This window comes from Brienomyrus brachyistius, chromosome 4 (genome assembly GCF_023856365.1).
Source record: "Brienomyrus brachyistius isolate T26 chromosome 4, BBRACH_0.4, whole genome shotgun sequence".
NCBI lineage: Eukaryota > Metazoa > Chordata > Actinopteri > Osteoglossiformes > Mormyridae > Brienomyrus > Brienomyrus brachyistius.
Window position 1 is genome coordinate 11305573 of NC_064536.1, and position 25348 is coordinate 11330920.

Here is a 25348-nt window from a genome sequence, read left to right on the forward strand (position 1 = left end):
CTGCCTTTTTTTGGTGGCATCCGGTGCCTTGGGTCCAGGATTACTTAATATACCCACTTCCCCCGCACTGCTAACTTCCCCCCCCTCCCCCAAGTATAAATCTGTGGTCGGCAGCTTAGTCCCTCTGTCCCCTGTTTGTCTCTCCCCCTCCAGTATTTCACCCAGTCGAATGCTCCTACTGCCACAGCGAGAGTATGATGGGATTCCGCTACCGCTGCCAGCAGTGTCATAATTACCAGCTTTGTCAGGACTGCTTCTGGAGGGGACATGCCAGTGGTTCCCATAGCAACCAGCACCAGATGAAGGAGTACACATCATGGGTAAGGAGGAGGAGCTATGACCGCATCAAACCAGTCAGAAAGACGCTTCGACGGCAACTGAAGTGTGACGTCATTAGAGTTACTCTTCAGTAAACTATGTTGCTTGCGTCTCCAAGGAAGCTGTGATCGCAGCGTTAATGCTCTTAAGGGCGTTAAGGGTAGCAAATGATATATTTGTAACATCTTTTATCTGATGAATCAAATTGGCGGGATACTACCAATTACAGTCTGCCACAGTTACGCGGACGAAATTTTTAAATGAACGCAAACCTCAAGATCTGCTTCCATTTTAAGATGGTTCATTTCAGTGGAGGAAATGTCCTCAAGACAATAATTGCAGCAAAACGTACTCATGTGTGAGCTCATGAAAAATGGCATTGTGGATCCTGCAGCTGTGAGAATGGTACGCTCAGCCCTCACTGCCTTCTATTTTATAACCCATTACACATTCACATACTTAAATGGTCATATTACTCAGCAAGTCTCCCACGTTTTTGTATGTGACCAGAAAAAAGCAGTTATGTGCATTGTCACAATTTGATAAGTGCACCCTTTGCTGAATCTTTTAGATTCAAGTTACAAAACTGTTCTAATGCAAAACAACCACTTGTCTGATATCTACTAATGTTGTGCACCAAGTGAAAAAAAGATGTCTGCCAATAAATAGTGGGAAAAGCTTATGGTAATTGATGCAAATGGATGCCCCAATGTGATCAATTGCCACTACTGCTGATTTCAGTGTACGTCTTATTTAATGCTTAAAATGAGCGTAATCTTGGCGCAGTGGCAGTCCCACTCCACCCCTCCTCTGCCCTGCTGTTTCAGATTGTAGAGGTGGTGGGTCCAAGCAACTAGAGGAGGCAGGACCAAGATATATGATTAGTTGGTCCCGCCTCCTCTAGTCTCACCTCCTCTATAATCTGATTGGTTATATCTCTGAACCAATCATTTTTCGTTCTGCCCTTACAACATTTTTGCATCAGTAACACTCCCATGAGCTTCTTCTGATTGTCTCTCAGGAATGTTACCATACTACTTTTTAACATTGATTCAGATTATTCCATGTTACAGTTTTATGGTAATCGTGCTGCTGCAATGCATGCACTTACTAGATTATATTTAGCTTGTCATTTACGTTTCCTTTCCCTACTCTGATTTACTTACTGCTTGGTCTGAACAGAACACCACAGACATGAATCATGGTCCTTTATTTTCCATACCTGCCTACGCCGGGCTGGGCAGTGGTGATCCGAGAGACTAACCCAGAAATCACAAAACCCCTGGGACACCCCGGGCATAATTCCAGTCCTTCACTTCCTCTAGCATACACTAGGGGCACAATGGAGACACCAGTCCTCCTAAGCATTCTGTCTTTGGAGTTCGGTTGGGAGTTAGAGTACCCGGAGGAGAACCACCTTGGTGCTGTATTTTACCACAGAAATATCCTTAGACTTCCCTCAATACCTGTTGCATGCACCTGTTCTTATCTTAGTAAGGTGCACACTATTTTATGATGAAGATTCAAACTAAACAATAGTTATGTTACTTTGGAACAGCTATTAGCATGGCAGGTTTACGTATCAGACATCGCTAATTTTCTTTTTGTCCCAAGAAATCTCCCGCAAAGAAGTTAACAAACGCTCTGAGCAAGTCGCTCAGCTGTGCTTCCAGTGGTGAACCTCTGCACCCCATGTTCCCTGACCAGCCTGAGAAGCCACTCAACTTAGCCCACGTCGTGTGAGTACCCTGTATGCTCACCTCTAACCATGCCCTCATTGTGTGAGTACCCAGCATGCTCAACTCCAACCATGCCCACATCCTGTAAGTACCCAGCATGCTCACCTCCAATCATGCCCACATCCTGTAAGTACCCAGCGTGCTCACCTCCAACCATGCCCACATCCTGTAAGTACCCAGCGTGCTCACCTCCAACTATCCCCACATTGTGTGAGTACCCAGCATGCTCACCTCCAACCATGTCTACATCCTGTAAGTACCCAGCGTGCTCACCTCCAACCATCCCCACATTGTGTGAGTACCCAGCGTGCTCACCTCCAACCATCTCCTCATCGTGTGAGTACCCAGCGTGCTCACCTCCAACCATCCCCACATTGTGTGAGTACCCAGCATGCTCACCTCCAACCATGCCCACATCCTGTAAGTACCCAGCATGCTCACCTCCAACCATACCCTCATCGTGTGAATACCCAGCATGCTTACCTCCAACCATGCCAACATCCTGTAAGTACCCAGCATGCTCACCTCCAACCATCCCCACATTGTGTGAGTACCCAGCGTGCTCACCTCCAACCATCTCCTCATCGTGTGAGTACCCAGCGTGCTCACCTCCAACCATCCCCACATTGTGTGAGTACCCAGCATGCTCACCTCCAACCATGCCCACATCCTGTAAGTACCCAGCATGCTCACCTCCAACCATCCCCACATTGTGTGAGTACCCAGCATCCTCTCTAAAATCCATGCCAACATTGTGAGTACCCAGCATGCTCCCTGCCACCCATGCTTACATTGAGTTAGTACCCAGCATGCTCTCTGTCAGCCATGCTCACATCGTGACTCCTCAACCTAGTACACATATGACGCATTTCTTTAGGTGAAACATAGCCAACTAACTAGCACCTCCAGCTGCGTTTTGCCCATTACTGCTCACACATTTCAACTCTTGTTAAAGCAAAAAAAAAATATTTTGTACTTTTGGTGGATTTTCCAAATATCTGAACTGGCAAACGTTATTGGGTATTGATTACCTGTAGTCCTTTACAAAGGTTTAGAATTTCAGGTTTAGAATTATTTCTAAAGACCTTGTTTGCGTTACTGTTTTTAAGCAGTTTTAGGGTGCATGGTGATTCTGTGCGTTTGGCCTCTGTGCATCTAAATGGGCAGGTCATGGGCAGGTCATCAGTTCACATCCCAAGGTTAGCAGAACTGGTGAATCATTGTTGGCCTTAGCCCTTAACACTGAGGTCCAGGGGCATTATCACCCCAAGCTTCGCTGTCACCTGTATACACATCCCTCTCTATGGAGAGTAAGGTGGGATATGCAAGTCCATGAATTGTTTCCACATCATGAAGATGCACATCATGAAGATGCTGGCAGTCTAGTGATGGTCTCCAGCACCAGCAGTAACTTACTGTCCTTGTTGACCAATCTTTTCAATTTGATGCTTTGCTGCCTTTGCTACCTTTATTCAAAAGTTAACCCCCCCGCCCCCCCTTCTGTACGGCTGGATTTTTTTTTTTGGAAGTACATTGCAATTACGGGCTTTTATCAGGTGTAAGTTTGTAGCCATATTCAGGTTAAATCTAATACCATAACGCATCTCCTATTTGCTTACCAGAGTCTGGAAAACAGAGAATCGCAGGCTAATGTGTATGCATGCATATTGCATATATATAAGTCCCATTTTTTCGTTTCATTTTTTAATGTTGTGTGCCAGACTAATTAAATGAGCTGTATGTATCCCATTGAAGCCCATATTTGTAAACGAAGCATCTACTCCAAAATGCATTTCTACCATCTGATGGCCATTTGTCAATTCTTGGCCCTGCACCAGTATGCTGTTTGCTGAGCGCCTGCGTCTGCAGCCTGGGGGCAGTGGAGAGCGCACTCCGCTGTATTCCAAATTACGGCAGCCAGCTTGTGCTCAGAAGGACCACATGGCTTATTGTCATCTTCTGACATTAAATACTGATCATTAAAGGCAGCCTTATTGTGTACAGATCATCAGATTGTTATAAAACACAAGAGTTCTTTCAGAATTGCTATATCTTTTTCTGTTCTTTCTATGCTGCAAAATAGTGATACTTGGTAAGTATTTTTTATTGAATCATTTCTTAATACGAACATCTGAAAGTTGTTTATACTGCCCAGATTATAAGCCTGTTTAGTATAATAATATAATACTATTTTATGAATAATAATAGTGTTACATAACGTTTAACAATTTTGCTTCCACTACCAAGTAAGATAGCTATTTAAAGTCTTGTACGTTAAAATAAGTGAGGAATGATTTGGTATTGAATAACTTGGATGGTCCATGTTTGTCCCTAGCATACTGCCAACATTTCTTAAATTTACAGTTTTGAGCTGTATGGTCATTGTTTTAACCCTTTAACATGGTTAAAACATTAATAAATATATTCTGGTAAATAAATATATATTGTTTTAATGATGTGGGTAGATTTGAGTGTCACTGTTACTGTCTGCAGGCCTCCTCGACCAGTTAACAGCATGAACGACTCCATGTTTTCCCACTCTGTGCCCAACTCAGGAAGCCCCTTCACAAACAAAAGGTGAGTATCTGTGTGCTTCCACTGGGAGACACTGAAGCCATTTGTTTGGGTGAGAATGCAGGCAGTCAGAATAGCTGTCGATTATATCCTGTCTGTCAGGCAGTCAGTATGACCTACTGGAAGGTAGTCTGCCAGTCACGCTTATCTATTAGGCAGTCTGTGGAGGTAGGTGGTCTGTTAGACAGTCAGTATACTTCAGTCCAATAGCCTTCTTTATAGGCATCCAGTATGATCTTAGCCTGTTAGCCTAGTTTGTCAGTCAGTCAGTCAGTAGGTGGCCTGTCAGTCAGGCCATCTATCAGGCAGTCTGTAGAGGTAGGTGGCCTGTCAGACAGTCAGTATACTTCAGTCTAATAGCCTTCTTTATATGCATTCAGTATGATCGTAACCTGTGAGCCTAGTTTCTCAGTCAGTCAGTAGGTGGCCTGTCAGTCAGGCCATCTATCAGGCAGTCAGTAGTGGTAGGTGGTCTGTCAGGCAGACAGTATAAGTAGGCAGTCTGTAAGGCAGTTGTTACTGGTAGGCGGTCTGTAAGTGAGGCTGATCTATTAGGCAGTCGGTAGGGCTAGGTGGTCTATCAGATGGACAGCACTGGCTGGCAGTCTGTCAGGCAATCAGTACTGGTAGGTGATCTGTCAGTCAGGCTAGGTTGTCAGGCAGTCTGAAGAGGTAGGTGATTTGTCAGGCAGTCACTATATTCCAACCCAATTGCCTCCTTTGTCCTCATTCAGTATGATCTTAACTCGCCTGCCTGTCAGTGTAAGTTCTTTATGATGTGCATTTATATAGGATCAAACTGATCCTGCTAGTTAATAGGCCGTCTAGCATATCATTAAGGCAGCTTTTCTGTTTTTTACTTAGTAGTGAAACAAAGCACTGTTTGTGGAAGGTTAGCATTCAGCATTAACATGTCACTGTTGAGTTTATTTTGACTTTCAAGAAGCATTCTCTGAAGTTAACATAATGGTCTTTTTTTTATTGGACTGAAAAGCCTATGAGGACCGAAGAAAAATGAATACATTAAATGTTCGTGCAAGGAAGAGGGGAAAATACTTGTTTCGGTTGGCAGGAGGCTTAAACTGGGCTGTAAAATTTCGCCTTTCATGAAGAGTATCCCAAGGCTCTTAGAATAAATGCTGATAATCGCACTGGATTTAGATAAATGTCTCACCTAAAGCTATGATACAAAGGAGCTTTAACTCGGCTTACCGATAGAAATAAGGATGATTCTTCCTGTTAATAATCACCTCTGAAACCACAGATTATTGTAGCATTAGACAGTATACCTCATTTTTATTTGAAGTAGCAATTGACCATGAAACGTTAATGCGTTACATTTTACTCTGAATGTTTATATAGAAGAAATACACATTAAGAGAGCTGGAGACGTGATGGAGAATTTATCTGTGAGTGAGGTTATAATTTTATGGGTCGTGAGACTTGAACTGAAATAAACTGACTTGATTTTACTTATGGTTTGGGGCTTGCATCTTATTTAAGGCCAAAGTTTTGCTCTAGAAGCTAATAGATAGGGCCCCAAATCTAGGTAAAATAAGAAATAATGTTTAATGTAGCTCCTAGTTATCATCTTTGGAAAAACTTGAAAAATATGGCCTGTAACAGATCTTGCTAATGGTATCAAAGACAGAAGTGTACAGGGCTAGTGTTTACAGTCAGGATTGTGGCCCAGGATGCTTAAAATAAGTAATGTTTTCAATACTTATGCAAAGAGCAAATTTAATTTCACACTAAGCTGAAGCAATTTTGAGAGAAGAAAATTATCTTAATTGTGAAGCCTTAGCTATCTGAGTGAATTAAATGAGTCTTTGTTTTACAGAAGTAAACATTGAAGCAAGAATCTGAATTGCAAATAGAAAGTCTTGCGTATCGTATTTTTAAAGTTTATTCCATAGTGGTACGGTGTGTATGAAGTTTAGATGTGGAATGTATTATTCAAGGTGCGCTTTGAGGAAGAGGAAAGTGTAGCTAATACCTGGAGTGTTTCCACACATAAACCATGGCCTATTCAGTCCTGCTTCCGTCATGCATGATTCATAATGTGCCGCTTGTCAAACATAAATACTCGGGTAAGTAACCTGCTTGGATGAGGCAGGATTGAGTTGGAACAGTGGCTGTGGAGATTGCATTCCCTGTGTCTGTTGCTCAGGTTGTCCTGTTGGCTCCGGCCGGAAACGTAGGGCGTGGTTCGGGTCTGATGCTTGGTGCTCACGTTTTGTGTGTGTGCGGCACCTATGCTTCATGCCCCTACGTCTGCACCTGCTTGTTCTGATGGTACCTTACTGCTTGGCCTGTCCAGGTGTTTGGGCAGAAGCCCACCTTGCCCTCTCCCAGGAGGTGACCGAGGACAGGCCGATGAGCATGCTCTAATTAAGCTGTATGTAAGTCAACTGATCGAAGACCAACGGTCAGTATGCCGCTAGGCGCCCCCTAGTGATGACTGCCTCACTCTAGTAGCCTCTCCCCGCTTCATAGAAGACGACCCACTTGCAGTAGCCGTGTAGCGTCCTCCTGCCTTTTCTAACTGTATGCTAACAAAGTCACTTAACGTTTTATTCCCACTGTGGTTTCCTTCCTTGTCTTCTTCCATGGGAATCGTACGTTTAGCAGCCTACCCAGAATTCATAAGTGCAGCAGTGTTTTAAACTCTCAGGGACCGCTTTTGAAATATCCCTGGTTCGTTAAGCTTAAGAGATGTCACAAAAGTGATTTCCGTAAGTTTTATATGATAGAGGGTGTGTACATTTTTTAAGAGAATTCTAAAAAAAGAGATTATAATTCCCATGGTTAAGAACATCGTGGACACCTGGTCTTTCAAGTAATCATAAATTTATTGTGTACAATTGCTACTAGAGTAGTATGGATTTCATAGTTCATTGCTTGTTTTGTACATTTTTTATGTTTTTTTTTTATTTATTTATTTTTTTTATAAAAACTATTATACTGGACGCCAAATGATGTTCGCTGAATGGTGAGATTTTCTCCACTGCCTTCTTTGATTAGTTTTCCTTATATTCTTTTGAACATTTTCAATGTTGGAACAATGAACAGATAGGAAGTATTATTTTAAATGTCATCCCTTTGTGATCCAGAACTGGATAAGCAATTAATGGAAGATGGATGGATTTATGGCTGCTCTTTTTGGACTGAATTTTATTCTGCCGATTTGTCTGATTCTGTGATGGCTGTTTAACAAACGTACCATTTCGTCATGCTGGTAGAGAGAGTAGAGGCCTGTGTGTATTTAAAATTTATGTAACATTCATTTATGTTCAGAAACTTAATATTATTAGTTATGACTACATTTTGTTATCATTTGTCTGGTCATTCAGTATTATCAAAAGCAGTAATTATATTGTCTGAAAATGTGTTTATATTTTAGTGTTTTATGCTGTTTACATATTTACTCTTTTAACTAGCAATTTGTTTATCATTGTTAACCAGTTGACAATCAAGCAATCATGAAATCAGATATGGTAAAGATTTATTATGTTTTGAGTTATTATGACAGTGGTAATTTTTTATGAATATAAAATATATTATAATGCATTTTAATTATAATAATTTATTTTTAAATCACTAATCACATGAATCAATTAACCTAGAATGTTATTCGTAAACCCACACTTCTGATATTTTCAATTGTGTAATTCTGTTCTCAAAGTTAAACTGTAACACTTCACTTGATGAGGCTCAGATACTTAGTGATTAATCAGTTGCTACTGAAGTACAAATTATGAGCAAATCTAGTAGCTACTTGAGATAAAAGATGCGTTATGAGTCATTAATGATGAACAAACATGAGATTATTATTTCAGTTGTGTTATTCTTTACTTGTTCCTTCAGTGGTTCGCAAAGGTTTACCGAACGAACAGATACAGTGACAAATATAGTAACTGCTTGATAAAATATGCACGATGATTCATTAATGAACATGAGATTAGTATGTAACTATAACTTAGTTTTCATAAGTAGTAGTATAATACCATATTATTTGTGCCCCATCGCGTGAAGTGTTACCAGCTAGTTAAGTCACAGAGAAGAAAAAATAAAGTGAATTAATATGCACAGCTATAGTTGCTTGCTTTGTCAGCACAAGAATGGAGACTCAGCTCAGGAACCCACTACTGCTCAGACGGCCATCTTAACTCCTCTGCCTTGTCTCTGTCCCAGAACATCAATGCATTGGAGGTCACCTTATGTCGTCGGGTTTCGGGCCAGCAAAACGTAATTACCGGGCTGGTCTAGTCGCAGTTCAGTTGACGACAGAAGAAACATCTGTTAGAAATTATTTTGAAAAACACATAAATTAATATATTAATACGATGGAATTTGTGATATGCTTAGAGATGTAATGTTTTGGATTCCTCAAGCTGATATATAGGCAATATACTGAAACACTTTCAGGAAAAAATGTGAGCATTCATGTAAGCCCATATCAGAAGTTTGCATCTATGTTATTAGATTGGATTATCGATAAATGCCAGTTCTTTGGGGTTGACGTCTGTCATTACATTATTTGCACTGGGGTTTGAACCAAGTATTCAAATTTGTTTTAGTGTACATTTGCAGAATGCAGGCATATTATTATGAAAGGAATAATCAAAGAGCACATTCAGAGCATCGGTATTACAGTATTATGGGCTAAAAGGTAAATTGCCTCTTTAGCTATGATGCCCAAACGGAAGTGGTCATTTCTGCATGACGTAATCATCGCTACTAGTTTCATTCAATGTTCCTAGACCAGCCGCCATCACAGCTATGCTATTGATACAGTCTAGAGCAGCTGCACATCTCTCAGAATTCAAACTCAACCAGATTTTTCCTAAAAAGCCCATCAGGAGATATGATGCTAAAGAATGCCTTTGTCCAGCTACCTTCCAGGTAAATCCGATTTAAAGCTGTGTACCTAAATGCCAAGGTTTAAGGAATATTTACTATATTCACGTACAGCCCAGATAGCCCAGAACAGCCCGAGTCCAGTCCAGGTGGAACCAATCTAGGGCTCAGGTACCTTCCTTTATTACTAGAACGACACCTGTGGTCATGTGTTTCGATCATGTGACTCGGCCTCAATCTGGTCAATGGTCCAATAATACTGTGTGTGTTTGTTTTTGCCCTCTCTGCTGTGTCGCTGTTGGTAAAAAAGTGAACCTAGCAAGACAGTGGAAGTTGGGCAGATCCCAGATTTGACTAAAGCTGCTCCGACTCTGTTGAAAGGGAAAGGGTAAGTGTGAGGCGAGTGGGTCCCCATCGAGTCCGCCTCTGATTTGTGGCAGTGCCGTCTGCACGTTTGGCCAATGTCAGGCTGGGCACCGGTTGTGGGCTCAGGGTTTGGGTTCCTGTTTGGCTTCAGTAACGATCTGGCTTTGCTTGTCACATGCCCGTTTTGAACATATTTTAAGATTTACTAAATTTAGTCAGCTGTACATTGTTGCTCGGGGTCTTTGCTGAATCTCGACAGATTGACCCGGTAGTATCTGCATGTGCTGTTAACATTTCTGTCATGGCACTAGGATAGAGTTTTTTCTTCTGAAAGTGTAAGCCAATCAAAAAGCATAAAACAGGAATGCCCTTTAAGAAGTTTTGAGTTTTTGTGAATTCCACCATACGATTATTTGTCAGTCTGTGTGAAATTGGGACTTTGTTCTTAATTAATGTGTATTTTAAATAATAAAAAAAACTGCACTGCACCCCTTCATTACAGTTATCGTAATTCTGCTCAAACATTTAACCAAGGAGTACATCCTATTTAAAAATATTCTTAGTAGAATACCTCATTATGTGTATTTTATGTTTCACCAGGGGACAGGATGTGGAACAATTCCAAGGGCCCCCTCAAAGTTTTGGATCGTAATTGGATTGTTCTGGGTTGTAGGACCAGCATGATCTGCTTCCACGGGACCCAGAATCTTTATTATTTAATAATAAATTCCAAAGTTCTCTCTGAAAGTTTGAAAATACACCCAAATGTTTTGAGAAAATGGGTCGTGTATTTTACAGTAACCCATTTTGAAACTCTTACCTCAATATCTGAAAGAAAGTAATGGGTCTCGAGTAGTGTTTGTATGATTAAATACGTGTTGGTAGGGCGGAAGGTAATCCCGAAACACACCTTCACTCCAGTCTTCTTTTGTTGATCGGTGCTTACATGGCGTTTAATCAGTATGAAGAGTCCGTACTGCATGGTCACTCTCCTGTAGTTTTAGTGCTGGCTGTTCACTGCATTTCAGTGGCTTTCATGTTCCTTTCACTCCTGCTGACTTTTGTCTCCCTGAAACTTCACACTGTTGCAGGTTGTACTACAGTGTGGACGTTGCGGACAGGCTCGCTGATGAACATGTTCTCATCGGCCTCTGTGTCAATCTGCTGCAGACCTACCCTGGGCGGTTAGTGTGCCTCTCCTGGCGGGAACGGCACCCGAAGCGGGGGTCGTCCGCATTAAAGCCCCTCCCCCCCCCCCGACCCCTCGCTGCACAGGAGTTCTGTCTAGGCCTGGCAGACCTGCATATTGTGCACTTGTGCTCTGTTAGTCTAATGGCCAAAATGTGTGTATGTAGTAGGAACGGAAGAAGAGTCTGCTCAGAGAAATTGTCCTTCCTGTTTGCTGTGTTTGCCTGTCGTGTGTTATTCCAGTCTGTGACTCTTCTTGTACTCCTTTGTGTTTCCCTTGGTCTACTTGGGGGGTTTCTCTGAGCGTTCCATCCTTCTGTAGCTCTGATGCACTTCAGATATCCAGATGTTTGCTCAAGCATTCAGGAATCTTGAAGGGCGTGGTTGTGCGTGTAAAAAGTAGCAGTTAACGTGCTAGGTGATATGGCCAGTGTGCTGTGAGAGTCCACTGCGCACTGGAAATGGTCGTGTCTGTACTGGGTTTGGATTTGTACCGCATGGACTGGCTATTTCCTGTGCTTCTTCCTTTAGTGCTAGTTGCCTGTTGTCTTTACAAACATGACATCAAGGATCATTTTCAAGGTCTTTCAGACTCACAAGATTGAACTGCATGTAACTTTGTTACGCTTTAATTTCAAATGATTCCTTTCATGTTTGTGTGGATTCAGCTTGCTTTGGGTGTGTGGAACAGTATATTTCTGATTTGTTGTTATATGGTAAAAATACATGCTCTGGAGTATCAGCTTTCAGAAAATATGGGTATAGATATGTATTTTATAGCATAATCATGTCATTTTAATGTTGCTATAGTCATTCTTTGTCAGCAAGGTGTTTTTCAGATAAATTATTCTGAACATTATTTCCCAAATGTGATTACGTAAGATTATATAAGCAGTGTAATGACTTGGGAACATTTCAGTTCTAAATCTCTGCGCTGCCTCAGGGCTCAGCCTGACAGTGACCTCCAGCGCCCCCTTCAGGTTACCGTGAGTTCAGCAGGCACCGAGTGACCCTCTTCCTTCCACTTCCTGCAGCGTGCTGGAGGTTAGCGGTCGGCTGGACGAGGAGCACCGGCTCATCGCTCGCTATGCCGCCCGGCTGGCTGCCGACACCACAGCTGCGGTATGGCGACCTGTCTTGGCACTCAGACTGGCCCAAACTTCTCGACACTCCCCGTGCATAACACACATAAAGTAGTCTTGTGGTTTTTTGGCCAATTTACACATAAATATGAAAGTAATTGGCTAATCGTATGCAGTGATGTAGGAATCCTGTAAGTGTTGTGTGAGCCAACGGGAGTAGAGGTTTGGATATCTGACCAGATCCTGGCTTGGTCAGTCAGTGGGGTTCAGCCAGCCATCTGGGCTGGTTCAAAGGGTTTGCGTCACACGAACTGGTTGGATTGTAATGTCATATATCTTTTCCGTTTTGGTGCTTTCTTTTGATGTCTGCGTAGGTAGACTACCTGAAAGGCACTTTTGTACTTTGGTCTACTATAGACCAGACATAGGTCTACATGGTTTTTAGAGATTTAACTTGCCCTAGTTTGTAAGTGACATTTATTGACTGCAGGAAATGTTTTGGATGGACAATAAACATGTTATCAAAGGATGTATTCAGGTATATGTCGCTATCTACAGTATTCCAGGTTACAGAACTTCCTTTACCTTAGCTAAAAGATATTTATTTAGATTTACTTATTAATTTATTTATTTTACACTGAGTTTGCTAAAAATACTGTAGATAGAGGATCATTAGACTCGTGTGACAGTGTCATCAACATAGGAATGAAAATGATCATCCTGTAATGCTTCCTGCCAGATAAATATTTAGTTCTGTGCCAGTCTACATTAAACCAACATTGATTTAACCAATGGAGATTAATTTATGTACAGAATATTTTTCTATCCATCTTCCAAACGGTTATACTGGTCACGATTGGGGGAGGGGGGGGGCGGGGGCTGGAGCCTATCCCAGGCAGCACAAGGCATAAGGTGGGGGTACACTGCCAATCCACTGCAGGACAAATACTCACACACAGTCATACTGTACACTAAGGACAAATTGCGGTTTGTTTTATTATAGCATGTATTGAGGTTCGATGTGTAGTTATAGCACCCTTTACAGAATAGGGCTTGAGAACGATTGAAGAGAAACAGCAAAGCAGATTCTCATAACGACGGTTTAGATTTAACAGCAGCAGAAATCTGGGTGGGAAAAGGCAGATTCAAACCCATATGTAAAATGTAGTGGCCCAACATGCCATTAAAATGCAAATTGTACATACAGAAGATGCTACATACATACGGCATGAGGTTAATTTCTAAGGTTAATGATATATGGATATACTGGAAATTCTAAACACTCAGTACTGTGCAAAAGTCTTAGGCAGGCAAAGAAAATGATGTTTAGATTATCCTCATGTTGGTGTAAAACTATGATATTATGCCTGTCGAAGTATGTCAGCTTCACCATTTCAGAACCTCTGCTAAAATCATCCTGGTATTTGCAGTGACTGTCCAGTGCAGCCATGTATTTTTTGACTTGGCCACTAGCCCACCCCATACAGCTAGTCAATCTGTCACTGACTTTTTAAACCAATATATTTAATTATTTAATTGAGCTGTCGGTGAAATTTAACAAAATCATGGAACGGCTGAGGTGCCCCTGAGGAGAAGTTTGGGAACTGAAGCGGTGTTCGTCTAGCCGTCCAACTAGATATCAGTAGCTTTTTAGAAAACAGAAGAAATTATAACTAGTTTATATTGTGTTACTCTTAATTTGCACACGTTCTAATGATAAATTGTGATTTTTTGTTCTAAGCCGAAGTACACTTGCTACTCAGATAAAAAGCTTTAAACATTTCTTTGGACTGCCTGAGACTTTTGCACAGGACTGTACATATTGAAAATGATGAATGTGCCTAATAAAGATGCTAAATATAGTCACTAATAATGAATAATATATATAAAGATGTTAAATAAAAGTAAGAAAATGTGAGATACATGCTGGGGATAGTAAAAGTAAACAAGTAACAGGCACACCGTCTAAGGATGTGTCACGATTGAGGATGTGTCACAATATAAGCTCTGGATAGGAAGTTGAAATGTATCATCTGTGGTACTGAATGTAGCCTTATTGTGAGTAACATTGTAGCAATATACTCAAAATAAAACCCTTATTGAAATAACAGACATGCTATAGGTGTTGTAAAAATTATATAGCAAAATACATAAGTTTTGATATCAAGATTTTTTAAGTATTTTAAAAGGTATAACTGCTTTAAATATATATTTTTTTGTGTGTATTTGTATATTTAACCAGTTCAGTGTGAATGTGATCTAATGGAAAGAAATTAGGTTTCTAAAGTATGAAAAAGTATCACATAGAGTATAGAGCAGCTAATTGAATATTAAAACTGCACACGTTTATATGTTAAAACAAACATTCAGTAATAATTCAAGAAACACAGTCCATATTAAACATCAACTTGGCAATTCCTAAGGGGCAGTTTTAGCTAGTGTCAGCATGCAACTTTATAATACAAATTATTACTGATTCTAGAAGCTCATTAGGCCTTAATTACACTATCTTGATTGATTGATTGATTTTTATCTGTGCTTGAGTAGGACTGGTGCTTATCCTACGGCATATAGGAACCAAGCTGTACCCGTCGCTGTTTCACAGACAGCTCTCACCTCATTAGGGAGTCGCTGTGTCACAGACAGCTCTCACCTCATTAGGGAGTCGCTGTGTCACAGACAGCTCTCACCTCATTATGGAGTCGCTGTGTCACAGACAGCTCTCACCTCATTATGGAGTCGCTGTCTCACAGACAGCTCTCACCTCATTAGGGAGTCGCTGTGTCACAGACAGCTCTCACCTCATTATGGAGTCGCTGTGTCACAGACAGCTCTCACCTCATTAGGGAGTCGCTGTGTCACAGACAGCTCTCACCTCATTATGGAGTCGCTGTCTCACAGACAGCTCTCACCTCATTATGGAGTCGCTGTCTCACAGATAGCTCTCACCTCATTAGGGAGTCGCTGTGTCACAGACAGCTCTCACCTCATTATGGAGTCGCTGTCTCACAGACAGCTCTCACCTCATTAGGGAGTCGCTGTGTCACAGACAGCTCTCACCTCATTATGGAGTCGCTGTGTCACAGACAGCTCTCACCTCATTAGGGAGTCGCTGTGTCGCAGGCAGCTCTCACCTTATTAGGGAGTCGCTGTGTCACTCTCTCTGCACCTCCTCCTTGCCTCTATGAAGAGACTGATTAGACAGGATCCCTCCTGAAGATGTCACTCATATGATAAATGCATATCCATTACCCAGCTTTTAGATCAGTGTCCCACAGAAGCATTGGTATTGTCTGTGAGATGAGTCATTCATGGGTCCGTCATGCATTTTTTACAATGAGCAGTTAAGTAAAGTGGGAATATGACTTTGAACGGTGTTGTCCATAGTTAACCCTGTCATACCTGAACTCACATTCATCCTTTCGCTGCTGTTACTTTATCATACACTGTAATAGGGCGGATCATACATTTTCTTCGCAAACAAAAGTTTTAGCGGCACCTATGTTTTGTGTGCATAAATTAAGAACAGCATATACCATGGCAACGTTCAATCATAGCTCTACTAATAAATGCATTTTTGTTCTCTAAACATGAACATAATATCGTTAGGTTCAAATTTGTATGCCTGGTACTGAATCTTGTGTTTTGTGTCTTAGCCACAAGCTCAGCAGCAAAGAGCAGCATCAGACATCAATTTCTCCATGGACGTTAATAAGCAGCAGCGGCAGCTTATAGCTGAGCTGGAGAACAAAAACAGGTGAGTGAGACCGTAGCCATGCTGGAGCAACAAATCCACGGGTGAGAAAGCTGCAAGCTGGGCTGGAGAACAAGGGAAGCTAAATAAGCTGGTAATCAGTGTATGGAAGGGAAATAGGTTGGAGCTCATAGCTGAAGTAGAGAACATAGACAGGTGAGAGAGTTCCTAGAGATCCTGGAGAGCATGATCAGGTGAGAGCTCCTAGACTTCCTGGAGAACATGATCAGGTGAGAGGGCTCCTAGATATCCTGGAGAACATGAATAGGTGAGAGAGCTCCTAGACATCTTGGAGAACATGATCAGGTGAGAGAGTTTCTGGACATCCTGGAGAACAAGAATAGGTGAGAGAGCTCCTAGAGAGCTTTCCTTTTTCCATTGTCAAGTATCTGTACCAAAAGTTCCAGTACCTAAAGTACCAAATAAACTGGAGTACCTTTCTGGTACTTTGGTACTTTCAGTACTTTGCAGACTCTTTCTTTGTCGATTGGTTATACAAATAACCTGCCTGTAAACACGATACAACTACCGTCTAAAGTAATGATAAAGTAATAATCATAATAATGATAAGAATGGATGCTTGGACAAATGAGGGGACTCAAGCTTTAACTGCGATCTGGTTGGAAGGACAGATACAACAAGAGCAGATACAAGGGCAGCATGTTTTTGGGAAATTTTTAAATGTGTGTTTTTTTTGGTAATAAATGTTGGGGTAAAAAAGTTTCTCCACAATGGAAAACCAACAGCTTGAAAAACAGCGTTCTTTGGGTACTTTCTTGAAGTACCAAAAGTACGGAACCTGGTGCAGTGGAAAAGTGCCCTTAAAGCCCCAGAGTCACTCTGCACCTCTTATTATAGCATTTCCATAGTACGTGGAATGTGTTAAAATTGGAAATGCCATTGTAATTTTAGCTGTGTGTCTATATGTATTTCAGAGAGATCCTGCAGGAGATCCAGCGGCTGCGGCTGGAGCATGAGCAGGCGTCCCAGCCGCCTCCTGACAAAGCCCAACAGAATCCCACGCTGCTGGCTGAGCTGCGACTGCTCAGGTACTGATGCGCACGCAGGGACACCCTTACCTGGGCTGCAGATACACACGCAGGGACACCCTTACCCGGGCTGCAGATACACACGCAGGGACACCCTTACCTGGGCTGCAGATACACACGCAGGCACACCCTTACCCGGGCTGCAGATACGCACGCAGGCACACCTTTACCTGGGCTGCAGATACGCACGCAGGCACACCCTTACCTGGGCTGCAGATACGCACGCAGGGACACCCTTACCTGGGCTGCAGATACACACGCAGGGACACCCTTACCTGGGCTGCAGATACACACGCAGGCACACCCTTACCTGGGCTGCAGATACACACGCAGGCACACCCTTACCTGGGCTGCAGATACACACGCAGGCACACCCTTACCTGGGCTGCAGATACACACGCAGGCACACCCTTACCTGGGCTGCAGATACACACGTAGGTACACATCTGCACTTTTACATGCTGCTCACACTGTCATGCACATTACCTCACATTGTTTATTTTGCATTAATAATCACATTGACACCCACACTCTGGCATTTAAAGAGGCACTGTCACATGCTCTCACACACACACTGGCATATATAAAGGCACTGTCACACACACAGACACTGGCATATATAGAGGCACTGTCACACACACACACACACTGGCATATATAGAGGCACTGTCACACACACACACTGGCATATATAGAGGCACTCACACACACACACACTGGCATATACTGTATAGAGGCACTGTCACACACACACTGGCATATATAGAGGCACTGTCACACACAGACACTGGCATATATAGAGGCACTGTCACACACAGACACTGGCATATATAGAGGCACTGTCACACACAGACACTGGCATATATAGAGGCACTGTCACACATAGACACTGGCATATATAGAGGCACTGTCACACATAGACACTGGCATATATAGAGGCACTGTCACACACAGACACTGGCATATATAGAGGCACTGTCACACACACACACACACTGGCATATATAGAGGCACTGTCACACGCTCTCTCTCACACACGCACACAAACACGCACGCACACACACACACACACTGGTGTATATAGAGGCACTGTCACACACACACTGGCATATATAGAGGCACTGTCACACACACACTGGCATATATAGAGGCACTGTCATACACAGACACTGGCATATATAGAGGCACTGTCACACACACACAGACACTGGTATATATATAGACACTGTCACATGCTCTCTCTCTCACACACACACACACACACACACACACTGGTATATATAAAGGCACTGTCACATGCTCTCTCTCACACACGCACGCACACACACACACACACACTGGCATATATAAAGGCACTGTCCCATGCTCTCTCTCTCTCCCTCACACACACACACACACACTGGTATATATATATAGACACTGTCACATGCTCTCTCACACACACACTGCCGTGCTGTGATGAGCAGATTAAAATAGCTGTTGTCTCAAGGCCAGAAGCTGCCTGGCTGCCTGTGTTGCTAAACATGGCTGTATTTTGCTCACATCCTGTGCCCGCCCCCCCCCTCACCCCCGCAGTACTCGGAGCATAGGTCCTGAAAGCTCTCCCCATAAATGTAGACACTTTTTTTCATTTTCCATTTTTATATTCTTGTTTTACACATTACCAATTGACACTTGTTCAGGTTTGGTTGAAATATAGCTTTATTCACATGGTAGTCGTTTAAGTTATTTTCCCAACAAATTCTCATCTCTTGCAATAAAACAATGTAGCTTAGTACTGGAGTATGCGACTATACTCTAGTTACTGGTAAGAGCTGTGTGCTCTTTGGCATTTCGGGTAACACGCTGGCGCCCCCTCCTGGCAGACAGCGGAAGGACGAGTTGGAACAGAGGATGTCGGCCCTGCAGGAAAGCCGGAGGGAGCTGATGTTGCAGCTGGAAGGACTGATGAAGCTGCTTAAGGTAAATATCGCACCTACTGTACTGCACACCTCTCTGCCATCACTGTACCCTCCCCCCTCCCCGGGCCAGGCTGAGCCAATCTGTGCTCTTCAATGGCATTACTACCATAGCACTGTAGTACTCCGTTGCATAGTATGGTGAGTAACATAGATGGGAAGGTCCTGGCACAACAGGTACCTTACAACAAACCCCCCAGGGTTACAGAGAGCCTGGACCGCATTCATCTCACTCTCCGTCATCCTGTCTGCCTTTTTAATGTGTGCGACTCATGGTTCATTCGTTAGTATGGGACTGTACGTTCTCCCATCTACTTTAGCATCATAAACAACACAGATTTTGAAAATGATTGTTAAAATCAAAAACAAAAATAGCTTCATTTAAAAAATCTGCTACTTTGGGCAGGACTTTGTTCACATTAAAATCTGGTCCTTCGGCCTTTGTTTCCTGCAGTGTGTAAGTATGTTATGCTTATTCTTACTTTCAATGGAGAAACTGTCTTCAGAGATGAGAAAATATCTCGTATCGTATTTTAGAATAACAGCAAATCCAACTTGCCTGATGAACTTTTTTTCTACAGGAGGAAGAACTGAAGCATCCTGTAAGTGTGTGAGACTGTCCTAACCCCACACTGCACACTAATACTGGAGAGAACTGCAAATAACAACAATAATAGTAATAATAAAAATATTTTAGTCATACTCTTGCTGGCCATTGCTTTATTAAACATAAGGTATTAACTGCAGTTGTCACTTAAAAAGTAGGAGTAAACCAGGTGTTATAGTTACTCTCAAAGAATCGTTGATAATTGACCCAGTTGCTCCTCGTCTGAGTATTTTCCTTGATGCTATTCTTTCCTCTGGGAGAAACAATAAGGGAATATAAGGGAAACAGTGAGAAATTAAAATTAGATACTTTTTCTTTCATTCTTTGTTTTATTTCAGAATTTATGTGTGACTATCAGAGAGAAAGCACATTTGCATGACATGGTTTGTATGTCCTATTTGTACAGCACAGGCCTGCAGTGTTAAATACTGGCACTTTTGTAGCCATTTTTTTGTATGAATAGAATAATCCCCACTGAATAAATATCACACAGCCAACACCTCTGAGAGCTTCCCACTTGTATTAGGACTTATCACAGATCCATAGCTAAACTCTGAAGCAAACAAATGGCATCTTTGCTTATGAAGAAAATGCTAATAAAGAAAAATGTTTTTTTTTCCTTCTCCAAATGCTCCCCTTTGTTTGCAATCTAATTTACAGAGCGTAGTCTGTAAAGAAAATGCTTTATTACGTTTCATTAGAGTGAAATTATTGGCACAGTACATCCACTAACGTGCTATAAGGGAAAGTGTTTTGCTTACATTCAGCGTTTTGGGTTTTTGATTATTTGTTATATGTTTGCCAGCCGCTTCGTTTAACTGTATAACCAATTTAACACGTATTGATGGTTAACAAACATACTCATCAGCTATGTATAACGTAGCAGTGGCTGTCATTTCCCTTCGCCGCCGGGTGGGAATGGGCTCTTGCACTAACAGTATGTCCGTGGATGAGTTTGGCGAGACGCTGATGACTGAAGTCTGGCACTGGGCCCCAGGGCTCCCAGAGGGGGCACCTGCTCTTCAGAGGAGGCCCTGGCTGGAGTCGGTCCCAGTCCATGCTGATTGGCTGCCGCTCTCCTCCTCCCCTGCAGACTCAGGGTGCCAGCTCACCCCGCTCCTCCCCCAGTCACACCATCAGCAGACCCATCCCCATGCCAGTGCGGTCTGCCTCCACCTCCGCCTGCACCACGCCTACCCACACTCCTCAGGACTCGCTCAGCGGTGTGGGAGGGGACGTACAGGAGGCCTTTGCTCAGGGTGAGTCTCCATGTCGAGCTGCTGCAACTTTACGCCACTGATATCCATGTACCAGGGCTGTCCAGCCCTGCATCTGAAGATCTACCACCCTGCAGAGCTTGGGTGCAGCACTAATTTAACACACCTGATACCTGATAATCACGCCCTTCAACAGCATCTCAGTATTAGAGCCAAATTAACTTCAACATAGATGCCATAGAAGGGCCTGATTATCTGTATCAGGTGTGTTAAATTAGTGCTGCACCTAAGCTCTCCTCTTTACCCAGGACAAAGGTCTCATTTGTAAACTATACGTTCAAACAGTTTTGTTCGCAAATCACACCTACTCGCATTTTTGCGCATATTATTGAATTTATCAATTTCTTCCCTTATGTAAAAATGTGCGTATATTTACGAACACTCCCGACTATGCGTACTCACAAACCGCCTAGCGGCAAAGAAGTGTAACTGAAGCGAACCGTTAGATGCATAAGGATATGCACAGGCTCCTTAATCATCCACCTTGATAGATTGACAACTAGAATGATGTAGTTATATTCACACAAAGTGTGCGCAGGCAGGGCATGTCAATGACAATGAATCGTTCCGGAGTCGTATAAGGCCCATGGCCACAGAAATAATACATCACTGTCCCTATATACCGTCTCATGTCGAGTTATGCCTAATGGAGTCACATTCCATTGCATTTATGTTCGCAGTCGATAGTGTATGATATTCACCGGTCGAGAGATGCCTGAAAGCGGACATTGTAGGCCGTTAGTAGGTGTATCACTTAGTGTAACGTGTAGGAGAATGGGCAGCACTGCCAGCCATAAAATGATTCCACTGACAAAATCAAATTTGTAATACGTACTGTAATGTATATGTGATGGACAGCTACAATAAGCAGATACGACACAGATACACGATCCGTTCGGTGCTATTTCGTTACATAAAAAGAAACTTAACTATACTGTACGATAAAATATTTCTGCACATCTCCGGGAGCAGTCTTCTTTCTCAGCTCCCATTGTAACACACCTTTTGATTTCGTAGTGCAGTTCGGGTCATATTTTTTGTAAAGTTTAAGTCAAATCCTTTTTTCTTATAACATGCTGTGATTATATATTTTGATTATTTGCTGCACAATACTGCGTGTAAATTACAGGGCATTAACTGACTGTGTCTGTCGTCTTTCCCTGTGTTGGGTCCTTCCCTTTCTTTGTCGGGTCACTGGTAAAGTTGCCGAAGAATATGCATTTGTTTTGATTTTTTCTTATTGTATATAGCAAAACTTCCACCTCATTCTCGGTGAGGTTCCCTATTTTCACATTTATTTATTTATTTATTTTATTTCTTAATAGCATATAAAATTACACAATCACAGTACAAGTGTATAGCACAAAATACATTGCAAACAGGAATATGTAGATAGGGTTATGTGTCTTTTCACAGTTTTCAGTTCTGCAACACATTCGACGTGTTACGCAGTAGATATATACCTACATATGGCTCATTAAGGGCTTTTATTTAAATTAGTCTTGCCGTGCACGTGCAGTCACGTTTAGAATGTGAGAAATTTATCAATGTTCACTTCGTATGGCTGTTCGTACACACGAGTGACAAATACTAGTGTAAACAAAGCTAAACAAAGTGCTCTGTAAGTGCCCTGGCCTGCAGTGTCAGCCTGTGACCCTCCACTGCAGCACTGCCTGACTTGAGATCCAGTGTCTGGATCCCTCTGTGTTTAACGATCACTTAAACGCTGTCTGTAATCCTCAGGCGCCAGGAGGAATTTGAGGAATGATTTACTGGTGGCAGCTGATTCGATCACGAACACAATGTCATCGCTGGTCAAGGAGCTCAACTCAGGTGAGCAGGACCCACAACAATACCTAACTGACCTTTACATGGTGGAAATATGAATCTGTGTCGATTAGGAATCAAAGGCCAGGGGCTCCGTTCCATTAAGGCTCCGCCCTTTTCAATCCATCAGATTTGATTTAGCATAGTTGACTACAAACTACAGCCTGTGACTTTTTCTCCTCGCCAGCACACTACTGCCAGAAACATAGCTTTCTGCCAGCATGCCATCTATACACAAGTGTAACACACCTGTCAGTATTACACACCTGCCCATGTTCACCTACACCAGTGTAACACACATATCAGCATTACACACCTGCCCATGTTCACCTACACCAGTGTAACACACCTATCAGTATTACACACCTTTCGATGTTTCACCTACACCAGTGTAACACACCTATCAGTATTACACACCTTTCGATGTTTCACCTACACCAGTGTAACACACCTATCAGTATTACACACCTGCCGATGTTTCACCTACTCCAGTGTAACACGCCTATCAGTATTACACACCTGTCAATGTTTCACCTACACCAGTGTAACACACCTATCAGTATTACACACCTGCCGATGTTATACTTCCACCAATATAACACACCTTTCAGTATTGCACACCTACCAGTGTTACACTTCGAATAATATAACATACCTGTCAGTATTACATACTTGCACAGTGTTTACCATTGACACACACACATCAGTATAACAGTGCAAAGAGTATGACTTGAGTATCCAAATGTCAGTGTACAGATTAGTCCTTCCTGTAAGTGAAGGGGCAGTAGGGATTACCTTAGAGGATTAACACGGATGTTTGCGCCTCACTGGAGGGAAACCAAAGCTGCAGGGAGACACACATCGCAGCACCGATTACAAGCTGGAGAAAAAACAAGGCCATTAAATCTTTTTTATCTTTGTGTATTAAGTGGGATTTAGAGCTCCTCTAATGTGACTCTTCTAGGATTTAGAAGAATGGTCAGGTGATGTTATTTCCTGTCTCAACAGAAGCTGGCAGTGAAACAGAAAGCAATGTGGACTCCGACTTTGGCCGTGCTCAGTTTGATGACTTGGTGCCCTCGCCTACGTCTGAGAAGGCCTTCCTGGCTCAGATCCACGCCAGGAAGCCTGGCTACCACCAGGGCATCGGTGCTCCAGGGGCTCTCCCCACTGACATGTAACTTTCCCCGCTGCCAGCTCAGCTGGCCTCTGCTCTTGGGAAGCATTCAGGCAGTCTGTGTGGGGGACGCTCTTTACCTGCCTGCCAGGGTTACTCTGCCATAAGATGGCATTCGGCAGTCTATTTTGGGGATGGTCTTTACCTGTCTGCCAGCATTACTCTGCCATAGGATGCCAGTCTGTGTGGTGGAGGCTCTTTACCTGTCTGCCAGCATTACTTTGCTGCTTTATTTAATTTATAATGTGGCACAGTTAGAATTTAAAGACTTATATAGTTTAAAATTTATGATTTATCATAGAACAGTGAATCTACAGTTGTGGCCAAAGGTTTTGAGAATGACACACGTAATAGTTTTCACAAAGTCCTCTGCCTCAGTGTTCATGATGGCAATTTGCATAAACTCCAGAATGTTATGAAGAGTGATCAGACGAATTACAATTAATTCCAAAGTCTCTCTTTGCCATGAAAATGAAGTTAATCCCAAAAAAAACCCATTTCCACTGCATTTCAGCCCTGCCACAAAAGGACTCGCTGACATCATTTCAGTGACTCTCTCGTTAACACAGGTGACAGTTATGCTGATTGAGTTAGAATAGCAGACTGGATGCTTCAAAAGGAGGGTGGTGCTTGAAATCATTGTTCTTCCTCTGTTACCCATGGTTACCTGCAGGGATACATGTGCAGTCATCACTGTTTTGCACAAAAAGGGCTTCACAGGCAAGGATATTGCTGCTAGTAAGATTGCACCTAAATCAACTACTTATCAGATCATCAAGAATTTCAAGGACAGAAGTTTAATTGTTGTGAAGGCGGCTTCAGGGCGCCCAAGTCCACCAAGCGCCAGGACCTTCTCCTAAGGTTGATTCAGCTGCAGGATCGGGGCACCACCAGTGCAGGGCTCGCTCAGGAAAGGCAGCAGGCAGGTGTGAGGGCATCTGCACGCCCAGTGAAGCCAAGACTTCTGGAGGTTGGCCTGGTGTCAAGAAGGGCAGCAAAGCAGACACTTCTCTCCCAGAAAAACATCAGGGACAGACTGATATTCTGCAAAAGGTACAGGGATCGGACTGCTGGGGACTGGGGTAAAGTCATTTTTTCTGATGAATCCCTCTTTGAATCCGATTGTTTGGGGCAAAAAGGATCATCCACATAAAAGGTGAGCGCTACCATCAGTCCTGTGTCATGCCAACAGTAAAGCATCCTGAGACCATTTATGTGTGGGGCTGCTTCTCTGCCAAGGGAGTGGCTCACTCACAGTTTTGCCTAAGAACACAGTCATGAATGAAGAATGGTACCAAAACATCCTCTGAGAGCAACTTCTCCCAACCATCCAAGAACAGTTCAGTGACAAACAGTGCCTTCTCCAGCATGATGGAGCACTGTTCCATAAGGCAAAAGTGATAACTAAAAAGTCATAACTAAATCAGTCAGGATTTGGCCCAGAAGTTGATTAACAGCAGCCAGGGTAAATTGCAGAGGTCTTTAAAAAGAAGGGTCAACACTGAAAATACTGACTCTTTGCATAAACTTAATGTAACTGTCAATAAAAAGCCTTTGACGCTTATGAAATAC

The 25348-nt window shown here is 42.6% G+C and overlaps 2 protein-coding genes across 32 annotated transcripts in view; one reads left to right on the plus strand and one right to left on the minus strand.

Moving 5' to 3' along the window:
* dtna (dystrobrevin, alpha) overlaps positions 1–25348 on the plus strand; it is a 54047-nt gene that overhangs the window by 23802 nt on the left and 4897 nt on the right. The window contains exons 8-23 of one of the 21 annotated variants that reach the window (XM_049011381.1): positions 154–320; positions 1933–2057; positions 4141–4149; positions 4551–4634; positions 6952–7059; positions 9606–9662; positions 9802–9879; positions 10949–11041; positions 12080–12167; positions 15784–15884; positions 16817–16930; positions 18796–18892; positions 19470–19490; positions 20589–20754; positions 22516–22605; positions 23608–23776. In XM_049011381.1, the coding sequence (XP_048867338.1) occupies positions 154–320; positions 1933–2057; positions 4141–4149; positions 4551–4634; positions 6952–7059; positions 9606–9662; positions 9802–9879; positions 10949–11041; positions 12080–12167; positions 15784–15884; positions 16817–16930; positions 18796–18892; positions 19470–19490; positions 20589–20754; positions 22516–22605; positions 23608–23776 (1567 nt within the window). Of the gene's footprint in view, positions 1–153; positions 321–1932; positions 2163–2204; positions 2500–4140; positions 4150–4550; positions 4635–6951; positions 7060–9605; positions 9663–9801; positions 9880–10948; positions 11042–12079; positions 12168–15783; positions 15885–16816; positions 16931–18795; positions 18893–19469; positions 19491–20588; positions 20755–22515; positions 22606–23607; positions 23777–25348 lie in introns of those variants that run through there. The other 20 variants (XM_049011380.1, XM_049011382.1, XM_049011394.1 and 17 more) reach the window with 20 other exon arrangements.
* Positions 2020–2862, minus strand: LOC125740415 (golgin subfamily A member 6-like protein 2). 11 transcript variants are annotated; one of them, XR_007397622.1, is made up of 5 exons: positions 2751–2862; positions 2583–2624; positions 2415–2498; positions 2205–2372; positions 2029–2162 (listed from the first exon to the last, which is right to left on the minus strand). XR_007397622.1 is itself a non-coding variant. In XM_049011476.1 (5 exons), the coding sequence occupies exons 1-5, from the start codon at positions 2758–2760 to the stop codon at positions 2044–2046; spliced, it is 507 nt and encodes a 168-aa protein (XP_048867433.1). In that variant the 5' UTR covers positions 2761–2777; the 3' UTR covers positions 2029–2043. The 11 variants fall into 11 exon arrangements, 8 of the variants coding, with proteins under 8 accessions (XP_048867434.1, XP_048867433.1, XP_048867435.1 ...); XR_007397624.1 differs by having other exon boundaries at positions 2415–2456; positions 2667–2783; XM_049011476.1 differs by having other exon boundaries at positions 2667–2777.